The following is a 12,572-nucleotide window of genomic DNA, read 5'->3' on the forward strand; positions in this document are numbered from 1 at the left end:
CAGCTCTCTGCGTGTCTGTATGGCCTTCTCCGACACAGCGCTGCGCAGGCATGATCTCAGCTAACTGCTCCACTCCAGAAAGTTCTCCTATGTCAACCCCGGTCTTGTTTATCTCCCCTTGGAAAACAGATAATAAAGTGTGTTCCATCTTGTCACAGTGCTCGCTAAAAATATGGAGCAATTCTGATTCCCAAATAGAGGTCATCTTCATTGCTAAACTGTAGTAGGAAAAAAGATGGCGCCTCAGCTCCTTTCCCACTGCGTAACTTCACAAATTACGGCTGTCTAGGACCACACTGCTGAGAAACAGGGAAATTCTTCTGACCAGCAGCCTGCTGACACTCAGCCCCTCTCAATAACACAAAGTATTGACATAAGTGGCAGAAAATGGGCTAATATTATAGCTAATTAAAATGATATAGCAGGAGCCACTGTTTTATGTGACTGCTGTTGAGCCTGGCTTGCTCCGCCCCCCTCTGTGTGTTATATTAATGTATTATTTTTTTGTAATTTTCCCTGTTTGGGCCTTGCACCCAGGCTGACTGGGGTCAAATGCCTGTGACTCTGGTGACAGTGCAGCTTCCTGAGAGTGCTGGTTTGCACCCAGGGCTGTGCATGTTGCAGGGTCATAGGATGTGTACCCGGTCCGGCCTGAGAGTGTTGACCCCACCCGTGATTTGTATATGTTTGGGGAGATTACATAAGCCTGTGCACCCTCCATTTTTTCACAGTTGTTTGATTGTGAGCCTGCATTCTGTGACTGTTTAGGGACCCAGGTTTATTTGGAAGAGACCTTGACGAGGTACCTGGGCTTTTCCCATTTGGCCAGATGCGGTAACTAACTCTTCCATTGCTGCTTTTTATCTTAGTTGAGAGCTTGTAAGTGAGTTCTGGACTTTTTCTGTGTTATATATATGTGTATAGAAACGTCAAGTAGGTACTGCACTCACTGGATTTAGATAAATCAAAAAAAAATTATTCAGTGGAAACGTTTCAGGGTTTGCAGACCCCTTCCTCAGACCAGACGTCTGGTTTGAGGAAGGGGTCGGAAGGGGTCTGCGAACCCCAAAACGTTACCACTGAATAAATCATTATTAATTTATCTAAATCCAGTGAGTGCAGTCCCTACTTGATATTTCTATGGATAATTTTTGACTTTGCACCCTGGTTGAAGACACATTGGAATTGGGAGTGCAGATACACAAGGAGGATATATATATATATATATGTAAATATATATATGTGTATATGTTTGTACACATATAAACATATAAACACACACACACACACACATATATATATATATATATATATATATATATATATATATATAAAAATAAAACACATATATACACACACCTTTTCATTTACCATATCCCATTTAAACATTAATTTCAATAAGAGCCTTATTTTTAAAGGACTATTAACCCCTTAATGACAACTGACGTACCAGGTACGTCATGCAAAAACGAACAGTTAATGACAATAGACGTACCTGGTACGTCAGTTGTCTATCAGAGTGCTGGAAGCGATCGCAATCGCTTCCAGCAGATCTCAGGGTATCGCAGTGATACCTCGATATAGAGACATCCTGCAATACCTTTTTAGAAGACTCCGATGCAGAGAGAGCCACTCTGTGGCCCTCTCTGCACCGGTAGAGATGGTGCCGTTCGTTGGTGGGTGGGAGCGTAACAGGGAGGCGGGTGGGTGGCCCATCGCTACCCGGCTTCCGGTTCCTGTAAGTGCAATGTGCCAGTACCCAAGATGGCGGCAATTAGGTAGGGGAGAGGGTTAGAGAGCTGGGGGGGGGGGGGGATCAGGGAGGTTGGGGGCTAAGGCAGGGGTTCATTACAGCTAAAATATTTTATTATTTTTATTTAAAAAAAAAAAAAACTCACTTTATTTAGTACTGGCAGACTTTCTGCCAGTACTTAAGATGACGGGGACAATTGTGGGGTGGGGGAGGGAAGAGAGCTGTTTGGGAGGTATCAGGGGGTGGGATGTGTCAGGTGGGAGGCTGATCTCTACCCTAAAGCTAAAATTAACCCTGCAAGCTCCCTACAAGCTACCTAATTAACCCCTTCACTGCTGGGCATAATTCACGTGTGGTGCGCAGCAGCAATTAGCGGCCTTCTAATTACCAAAAAGCAACGCCAAAGCCATATAAGTCTGCTATTTCTGAACAAAGGGGATCCCAGAGAAGCTTTTACAACAATTTGTGCCATAATAGCACAAGCTGTTTGTAAATCATTTCAGTGAGAAACCTAAATTTGTGAAAAAAATTGTTTTATTTGCTCGCATTTGGCGGTGAAATGGTGGTATGAAATATACCAAAATGGGCTTAGATCAATACTTGGGGTTGTCTACTACACTACACTAAAGCTAAAATTAACCCTACAAGCTCCCTAATTAACCCCTTCACTGCTGGGCATAAAACACGTGTGGTGCGCAGCGGCATTTAGCGGCCTTCTAATTACCAAAAAGCAACGCCAAAGCCATATAAGTCTGCTATTTCTGAACAAAGGGGATCCCAGAGAAGCTTTTACAACAAGTTGTGCCATAATAGCACAATCTGTTTGTAAATAATTTCAGTGAGAAACCTAAAATTGTGAAAAAAATTTTTATTTGCTCGCATTTGGCGGTGAAATGGTGGTATGAAATATACCAAAATGGGCTTAGATCAATACTTGGGGTTGTCTACTACACTACACTAAAGCTAAAATTAACCCTACAAGCTCCCTAATTAACCCCTTCACTGCTGGGCATAAAACACGTGTGGTGCGCAGCGGCATTTAGCGACCTTCTAATTACCAAAAAGCAACCCCAAAGCCATATAAGTCTGCTATTTCTGAACAAAGGGGATCCCAGAGAAGCATTTACAACCATTTGTGCCATAATTGCAGAAGCTGTTTGTAAATCATGTCAGTGGGAAACCTAAAGTTTGTGACAAAATTTGTGAAAAAGTGAACTTTTTTTTTATTTGATCGCATTTGGCGGTGAAATGGTGAAGTGAAATATACCAAAATGGACCTAGATCAATACTTTGGGATGTCTTCTAAAAAAAATATACACATGTCAAGGGATATTCAGGTATTCCTGACAGATAACAGGGTTCCAATGTAACTAGCGATAATTTTGAAAAAAAGTGGTTTGGAAATAGCAAAGTGCTACTTGTATTTATTGCCCTATAACTTGCAAAAAAAAAAGCAAAGAACATGTAAACATTGGGTATTTCTAAACTCAGGACAAAATTTATAAACTATTTAGCATGGGTGTTTTTTGGTGATTGTAGATGTGTAACAGATTTTAGGGGTCAAAGTTAGAAAAAAGTGTGTTTTTTTCCATTTTTTCCTCATATTTGATCATTTTTTTACAGTAAATTATAAGATATGATGAAAAAGTCCATTTAATGGCGAGAAAAATGGTATATAATATGTGTGGGTACAGTAAATGAGTAAGAGGAAAATTACAGCTAAACACAAACACCGCAAAAATGTAAAAATAGCCTTTGTCCTTAAGGGTAAGAAAATTGAAAAATGGTGTGGTCATTAAGGGGTTAAACTCAGTGGTGTAGTACAACTACAGATAATTGCAGTTTGTGTACTTAAGAAAATTTAGTGAAAACTTTTAGTATGTCGATATCTTCTTGTTACCGCCCAAGCCACAACTTTCTGAGGGGGATTTCTTGCATCGTGATTGACATTCTACACTAGCCAATCACGATACAGGAATGTTAATGCCGGATTCATTCGAAAACAGCAGGCTGTAAAAAGACAGAAGCGAGCAAGGTTCTATGTAAAAGGGGACAGCTCAGCTGTATAGTCAGTGAAACTTTTCCCTTTGGTGAAGTTGACATCGCATTTTATTATAGAGCAAAAAATAAGTTTTGCTTGTGTAGGTAATATCATTTTTGCATGTAAATACTGTGATATTAGAGTGATATTATTACAGTGATCCTAAGTATCTGTATTGTGGCAGTTGAATGTTTTCACCACTCTGGTCTATATTTATTAGGGTGAGAGATACCTTCACTCTTTGTTTTATTCATCAAACTGTGTGCTTGCTCTGCGTGTGAACAAAACCTTCCCAGCTTATAATACAGACCCAATATTTAAACTAACCTCTATTTTTGCAATTCATTTAAAGTGGCATAATAGAGATCCCCAAAAAATGTCAGTAATCCTAGTATGCTATTCACTAATTAAAGGGACACTAAACCCAATTTTTTTTCTTTCATGATTCAGATAAAGCATGCAATTTTAAGCAACTTTCTAATTTACTCCTATTATCAATTTGTCTTCGTTCTCTTGCTATCTTTATTTAAAAAGCAGGAATGTGATGCATGGAACCGGACCATTTTTGGTTGAGAACCTGGGTTATGCTTGCTTATTTTTGGGTAAATGTAAGCCTCCAATAAGCAAGCGCTATCCATGGTGCTGAACCTAAAATGGGCTGGCTGCTAAGATTAACATTCCTGCTTTTAAAATAAAGATAGCAAGAGAACAAAGAATATTTGATTATAGGAGTAAATTAGAAAGTTGCTTAAAATGTCATGCTCTATCTGAATCATGAAAGAAAAAATATTGGGTTCAGTGTCCCTTTAAATGCCACTGCAGAAAATGAAACTATATATGGTCTATCTGCTATAATAATTGTTTTCAAATATTTTCCTATAAAATGTAACTTTACTCAGATGGTGTAAACACAAACAAGGCACTACAGCTTAAAAACATGCACACATTGCATATGCAAATGTGCCTTGTACAGAGAGAGTAGAATGTAAACTCCACGGGGGTTCTCTACTGCTAGTTACACCCCCTTACTCCCAAATAAGGAAAAGACAAAGTAACCTACAGACATGAGACAGAGGTTAGCAGCTGAGCAGGGAAACTCCATTTCACATTATCTATACATTTATAACAGAAACTCTACATACATCTCTGTGTGTGTTCCTGGTAAGTAGACACGTTATTTCTCTATTTCTATTAGTGCTTGCTAAACATTGTAGCTTCTTTAGTTTTATTTTTTTATTTTTTTAAATTGTTCAGGTAACTAGACACAGACATACAATAGAGAGACACACAAACAGACAGACATTCTCACACACATACACTCTCTTTCTCTCTCTCTCTCACACATTCATTCTTTCTTTCTCTTTCTCTCTCTCACACACACTCACATACACACATATAGACACTCTCTTTCACACTAATACACACAGACACACTTGCACATACAAATAGGCACACACTCACATACATACATACATACATACATAGACACACACACACACAAACACTTTTTCATTTCTTAAACTCTAAAATAAAAAATGCATACATTTTGTAAATAATAGTAATGGATTATTTTTGCATGAAACTTTTAATTTTAAATACTAACATGGATTAATAGGAATTTGCAGACAAAGTTTTTGTAAAACATAATATTTAAGAAGACCTGGGAAAAGCCCCACAATGTACACTAAAAGATATTTGTTTATACCCTCTAATGTAAACCTAATCAGAATAGACAGGCACAAATGATGTAATTATTAAGAAACAACATCTTTACACATGGGGAAAAGCTAAATATAATGATGTATTCAAAGCGTAGATTAGTCTGAGAATAATATATAATGTAGTTGCATTTTACAAAACTATATTAGTAGTTTACATATTAAACAAATAAAAGTTTTACTTTTTAGATAGTAATGGGCACAGACTAAAAAAGTCTGCTCTCCTGAGTCCTAATCTAATCTATTTTGCTGAGGCCAATTCACATATCCCTTTAATTAACTTTTATCCCTTTAATTAATTTAAATGACAGTACTTCCATTGGATTGGACAAAGTATAAATAATGGAACATGTTATACATTTTGACTGCACTGATAAAGCCAGCTGCTGTTCCCATTGCAATGTCATTTATAAATCTTAATATAAAGACACTTGGTTAGTGTCACACGACAGTTAGCAATTTGGTGACAACTGACAATGTATGTAAAGAGGGGGATACACAAGAGTGATTAATTTGCAAGTGAGTGCAAAAGCCATCAAAAGCGAAGCGGAAAAGCAGGTGGAGGTGAAACAATGACAAGTTCCCACATTTTATTTAGGTCACATCTATCTTTAAACAAAAAAAACAACCAACCCCCCCCCCAAAAAAAAAATAACAATGTCCAACTATTTAATGTTACAAAGATATGAAACCACAATTTTTCTTTTGTGATTCAGTCAGCGCATAACATTTTACTTCTTTTTTTTACTTCTGTTATCAAATTTGCTTGGTTCCAAAAGATACCAAGAGAACGAACAATTGATAATATAATTAAATTAGAAAGTTGCTTAAAATTGCATACTCTATATTAATCATGAAAGAACAAGTTTGTGTTTCATATCCCTTTAAAAAAACAACCATGTTTATAAGTAGATTTAGCATTACTAGATCATGTGATTTATTGTTTTATGTAATTGTTAGTTGATTGATTTATATCATTGCTATAGCTGATCATTGGTTTAAACAATGGAGGGTTGCATGAATAAAAGAGTTAAAAAGGTCAGAAATTAAATGTCCATGGAATCATTTCAATTTTAAATAGAAACATTTTTGCAATATACTTCCATTAGTAAAGAGGCATACGCACATATGCTGTGAGGCCTCGTGCGTCAGTATTCAAACACCACACCTTCTCAGACAGTCAACTGTGGTGTTTGAATCCTGATGCTGTGGTCACACATAGCATATGTGCGTATGCCACTGAAACAAAGAATTTTTGCTAATGGATTTAAGTTTTGAACTTTCTATTCCTTTAAGCAAGGAAGTAAGGTTAATTTCAAATCTGAAAAAACACTGTTTAAATAACTGTGAGAAAATAATCTTTACTTCATTAGTGACATATTATGTTCTTGGAAATTCTCTGTTTCTAGAAAACACATTGTTTAACCTATGTGTTTTGCAATAGTTTCATTCTGTGTCCATCCCTATGTCCCCAGACTCCCCAGACTATAATGAAGGCTATTACTTGACATACATTAGCTGCTAATTAAGATTTAAGCATATATTTTGCATTAGAATTATGCATCTCTACAAATACTATAAATTATTTTTTATATAATGAACATTAGGCACATTGTAGTCAAATATTTTTTGTAAATAATACTTATTGCAATAAACTTGCATTGGCGAAAAATGCTTCTTGTAAAAGGTATCACTGCTTACTGTGCACAGCTGCAGCTGTGTTCTGTGTATTGTATCAATTGAGTGACAGCTTTCTGAACAGATGCGGCATTTAAATCTATGCATGGGTTTTACTAGAAGCATTTTAGCTAACAGAAGTGAATTGCAAAACATTTTTTATTAAAACAATTTGTTTAAATTTTGACTAAAATGTCAAAATATACTTCATATGTATATATGTTTAGGTATTAATGATAAATGAATCAAATGCTTGTCAAGCTGAAGACCTAATGTGTGTATGTTCAGGTCCCTTAAAGTTTAAACCAATTAAAGGGAAACTAAACCCCAAAAAATTCTTTCATGATTCAGGTAGAGAATATAATTGTAAACAACATTCCAATTTACTTCTATTATCAAATTTGCTTCATTCTTTAGATATTAACTGAAGGCAAAGTAATGCACATGGGTGAGCCAATCACATGAGGCATCTATGTGCAGCCACCAATCAGCAGCTACTAAGCCTATATAGATGTGATTTTCAGCAAAGGATATCAAGAGAATGAAGCAAAATAGATCATAGAAGTGAATTACAAAGTTGTTTAAAATTGCATGCTCTTTCTAAATCATAAAAGAAAACATTTGGGTTTAATGTCCCTTTAATGTTCTGTTTCTATTCCTCATCTTTTTGTTACAATCATTTGAAAATGAAGTTGTATTTATATTTATTTACATTTCATCCAGCATTCAAAACCTGCTTAACCCAAATGATGCACACTCTCTATAAAAATCACTACAAATCAAATCAATTTCTATTTTACAATATACTGGTACTAGAATAGGAGATTGATATCATTTCATGCATTTGCCATATAAGACGCAGGAAATTGCAATGCCCATTTTTAAGTACTAACAAAATGACCAGTATGCCAAAAAAAAAATGCTGTATATTTATTACTAGAAATTTATCCTTTAAACAAATAGCTTCTCATTTTATTCTAGTACTGAAGAGCAATTCATATTTTGTATAATATGTGATAAGTGGGTTTACTTGACATTGAACATGTTAATCCAGGACTTTTCAGTAAACATGCATTAATATGTACCCTATTTCTCTGACAGATAATGGAATCTGTGACAAGTTTATCAGTTCTTTGGACCACTGAACAACTGACATTGGAGAACAATGTATCCATATCACCTTATCTAAACACCTGCAGTATACAAGATGGAATCCTTTCTTTGACACTTCCAGCAGTTTATTCACTTGTGTGCGCTATAAGTCTGCTGAGCAACACACTAGCTCTGCTTGTATTTTGGACCAACTTTCAAAAATGCACATCAATTGTAATTTACATGAGGAGCCTTGCTGTGGCCGATCTTCTGCTATCTTTATGTTTACCTTTCCGAGTAGCTTATCAGAATAATAATGGGCCTTTAATCCTTTGCAAGATCATTGGTGCATTTTTTTACCTGAACATGTACGCCAGCATAATGTTCCTAAGCTTGATAAGCCTTGACCGCTACCTTAAGATTACCAAACCGCTTAACCAGTACAAGATCCACAGCGTATCGTGGAGCACAAAAGCTACCCATGTGGTTTGGATTCTGAATCTACTTTGCATCGCTCCTTTCCTCTTTGAGGGTAGCGGAAGTGGACCTTGTAGTCAGAAGTGCTTTCACTTCAAGAGACAAGGATATTTAGCAGCTTCTATCAACTTAACAGCTGTTTTTTTATTCTTCAACATTTTATTGCTCTTTGTGTTTTTTTATGCCAAGATATCAGTTAAATTACACAAGGCTTCTCAGGGAAAAGCTCAACCTCAAACAAAAAGAAACAGCACCAGAGCAATCACTAAGTCTTTTGTTGTCTTGGTTATCTTCATTGTGTGTTTTGTTCCGTACCACATTGTCCGAGTGCCTTATGTCCTTGCACAGATAGACATTATTACTGGCCTGCCCTGGAAACAGACTCTCCATATAACCAATGAATTAGTGCTCTGCTTATCCACTTTCAATAGCTGTCTTGACCCGGTGATTTATTTCTTTTTGTCTGATGGATTCAAAAGAGCTGTGATTTTTACATTTCAGGGGAAGCTCAAACTCTTAATGAATAATCAAGACCGTGTAGGGAACAGTAATCGATCTCTTACTGATATCTGATTCCCATTCTGATTTCCTAAACTTCTTATCCATATAAATGCACTAAGCTCAGGGTGATTATTTGACTCATGTATGTTTGTGTAAAAAGTTATACAAATCATGGAGCACACTGTATATCTAGATACTGGAGAAGCTGAGGCCTGGATTTTCTGTACAAAACAAACTGGAAATAAGATTCTTTGCACTTTGCCCTAAACAAAAATAGTGCAGCTTCACGTACTAGTGTCATGTTAATGAGCAATGTTTTGGCGGCATAATACAGGTACTCATAGTGCCCAACTCCCAAACTATCTAAGCTTTGATGCCAACAACCTTGATAAGGAAAATGTAGATTGTCAACAGATCTAAGCTTAAAAAATATGTGTGTGTGTGTATATATATATATATATATATATATATATACACATACATATACAGTATATACATATATATGTACAGGTGGCCCTCGTTTCACAACGGTTCAATTTACACCGTTTCAGAATAACAACCTTTTTTTCCAGTCGTAACTGCTATTGAAAAGTATTGAGAAGCAGTGCATTTATTAAAATAGCCAGTAGGTGGAGCTGTCCCCTTGTGTTGCAGCAAAGCCAAGCAAGCTGAAATTAATCAGTTTAACCAGACCTGAGCTATCGAGCAGAATTCAAAGGAACAAGATCTTTCTGTCTATAAATCAGTCCAGATTGGAATGCATAGAAAGAACTGTATGCAGAAAAATGCAAGTGAAGTCTATGTTGTGTGATTATTTTATTAGGTTTATAATGCTGTTTAGCAAATGGTTTTGTTCATTTAACTTAGTTTAATTATATATTCTGTGGTGGGATTATTTTATTAGGTTTATAATGCTGTTTAGCATTTAAAGTCTTCATTTCAAAGCTTTAAAAATAATGTATTAGGTGTTACTTATGTCAATTTTGAGAGGGGCATGGAATCTATCTCCCTCACTTCCCATTGACTTACATTATAAACTGGGTTTCAATTTACAACGGTTTCAATTTACAACCATTCCTTCTGGAACCTAACCCCGGCGTAAACTGAGGGCTACCTGTATATATATATATATATATATATTTATACATATATGTATGTGTGTATATATATATATATATATATATATATATATATATGCTGTATATATATACACACACACACACTGATTTGTTACTGGTACTGTGTGTAACAATTAATTTGTTTGCTAAAAGAGTAGTCACTTAGAATGTATATTTCTGTTAATTAAAAAATTTCTAAAAAGTATTTTAATTTAAAAAAACAAACAAACATATTCCACACAGTGCTATTAACAAATCATACTGGCCAGTAAGGTTAACTTCTGGCCCTGAAACGTTAGATACCATAAATAATAATTATTACTTTTATTAACAATTATTTATATACATTTGCAATAAAAATTGATCTTTTTATTAAAATACATGGTTATATTATTTATAATGTGTTTATAATTGTTTAAACCTTTTTTAAAGCATAATGGCATTTCTTGTGAAAAATAAAATGTAATTAAGAATTTTAGCTTCAACAAATACTGTCCAAAAGTATATAACCCCAAAATCCAAAATACTAGGTGTTTTGTAACATTATTCTGATTATGCATAGGAGGTTGGATTGCTTGTTTTAGTGTTATAAAAAAAGAGGTTAAAATAGTGTTACAAAGTACAGTCCAATTGTATATTTCATATGATTTACAGTTATGTTTCTTTAGTGGGCGGTGCATGAAATGTATTTAGTATTTAAAGGGACATTATACACTCATTTTTTCTTTGCATAAATGTTTTGTAGATGATATATTTATAAAACCCATAAAGTTTTTTTTTTTGTTTTTTTTAAATGTATAGTCTCCTAACCAAGCCCCAAAGTTTTATGTGAATACCGTCAGCTACTTACTCCAGCTTGCTCCTGTTTGTGTAAAGGGTCTTTTCATATGCAAAAGAAGGGGGAGGGTCTTATTTCCCACTTGCAGTGGGCTTTCCAGCCACCTTTTCAACAGAGCTAAACTTAGAGCTTCTAAGTAGGTTTTTAAACAGTTTTATACTGGATTTTTATATCAGTATCTGTGCATCTTATTCTTTATAGTAGTGTCTATTACATGCAGTTATATGAAAATGAGTGTATACTGTCCCTTTAATAATGGGTGAGCACAATTTTAGAACCAAGGTTTTATTGCAGGTATCTGAAGGAGAGTTACTGCACATGTGCAAACACATAAGCACAGGAAGTGCTGTAAAAGTTAGATTTCAATATGGTGGCACTCATGACTAGAAGAAGGTGAGGCATTACTTCAATGCTATGCTTCTAAAATGTATGAAGTGTTTAATGTCCCTTTAATTGCTTGGGAGACACACAAATATCCAGTATCTAAGTAGCTACTCTATGGCAAATATGTAAACTACATTATACAACCCTCAATTCTGACCTTGTCCTGGTGATCTCACAGGGTGTGCAAAAGGGACATGAAACCCAAAATTGGCTTCATTCTCTTGATATCCTTTGTTAAAAAACATATCTAAATAGGCTCAGGAGCTGCTGATTGTTGGCTGCACATAGATATCTTGTGTGATTGGCTCACCTATGTGCAGTGATTTCTTCAACAAAGGATACCTAGAGAATAAAGCAATTTAGATAATGGAGTAAATAGGAATATTGTTTTAAATTGTATTCTCTATCTGAATCATGAAAGAAATTTTTTGGGATTCATGTCCCTTTAAAAAGTCATTAGTTTCTAGTCATGACAGTTACCGTAGCCAATCAATGAACTGAGAAATACACTAGTAGTTATTGTTAGGCTGTATCATCAGAGAATACCGAGAAGTTATTATGTGCACACATTCAGGTGACTGTGCAGTATCTGTGTAAGTCATCTTCACTTTATGCTTGATACTGGCAAGTACAGAAAGTGCATGTTTCAGAGATAAAAGACATTGATTTGGTATGGAAAATATGAGAACAGTAATACTAAAGCCACGTAGGAAGTGGCTTTTATACCCTTAATAGTCTGTACACTGAAACATGTATGTGCCATAGTTCATTCAAATTATGTATTTTATGCAGCAAGCAGTGCTTAAAGGGACACTGAACCCAATTTTTTTCACTTTTGTGATTCAGATAGAGCATGCAATTTTAAGCAACTTTCTAATTTACTCCTATTATCAAATTTTCTTCATTCTCTTGGTATCTATTTGAAATGCAAGAATGTAAGTTTGGATGCCGGCCCATTTTTGGTGAACAACCT

The 12,572-nt window shown here is 35.3% G+C and overlaps 1 protein-coding gene across 1 annotated transcript; it reads left to right on the top strand.

Annotated features, from left to right (window-relative positions):
- The first annotated feature begins 4,862 nt into the window (after positions 1-4,862).
- On the top strand, positions 4,863-9,517 carry LOC128640058 (probable G-protein coupled receptor 34). Its single transcript, XM_053692378.1, has 2 exons — positions 4,863-4,955; positions 8,291-9,517. Exon 2 carries the CDS (start codon positions 8,294-8,296, stop codon positions 9,329-9,331), a length of 1,038 nt encoding a protein of 345 aa, XP_053548353.1. The 5' UTR covers positions 4,863-4,955; positions 8,291-8,293; the 3' UTR covers positions 9,332-9,517.
- The last annotated feature ends 3,055 nt before the right edge of the window (positions 9,518-12,572 follow it).

The sequence above is a fragment of the Bombina bombina genome, chromosome 1, assembly GCF_027579735.1.
Source record: "Bombina bombina isolate aBomBom1 chromosome 1, aBomBom1.pri, whole genome shotgun sequence".
In the NCBI taxonomy this organism is placed as follows: domain Eukaryota; kingdom Metazoa; phylum Chordata; class Amphibia; order Anura; family Bombinatoridae; genus Bombina; species Bombina bombina.

Bases quoted from the DNA above. Each gene is read 5' to 3' on its own strand.
- LOC128640058 (XM_053692378.1), top strand. From the start codon at position 8,294: ATGGAATCTGTGACAAGTTTATCAGTTCTTTGGACCACTGAACAACTG.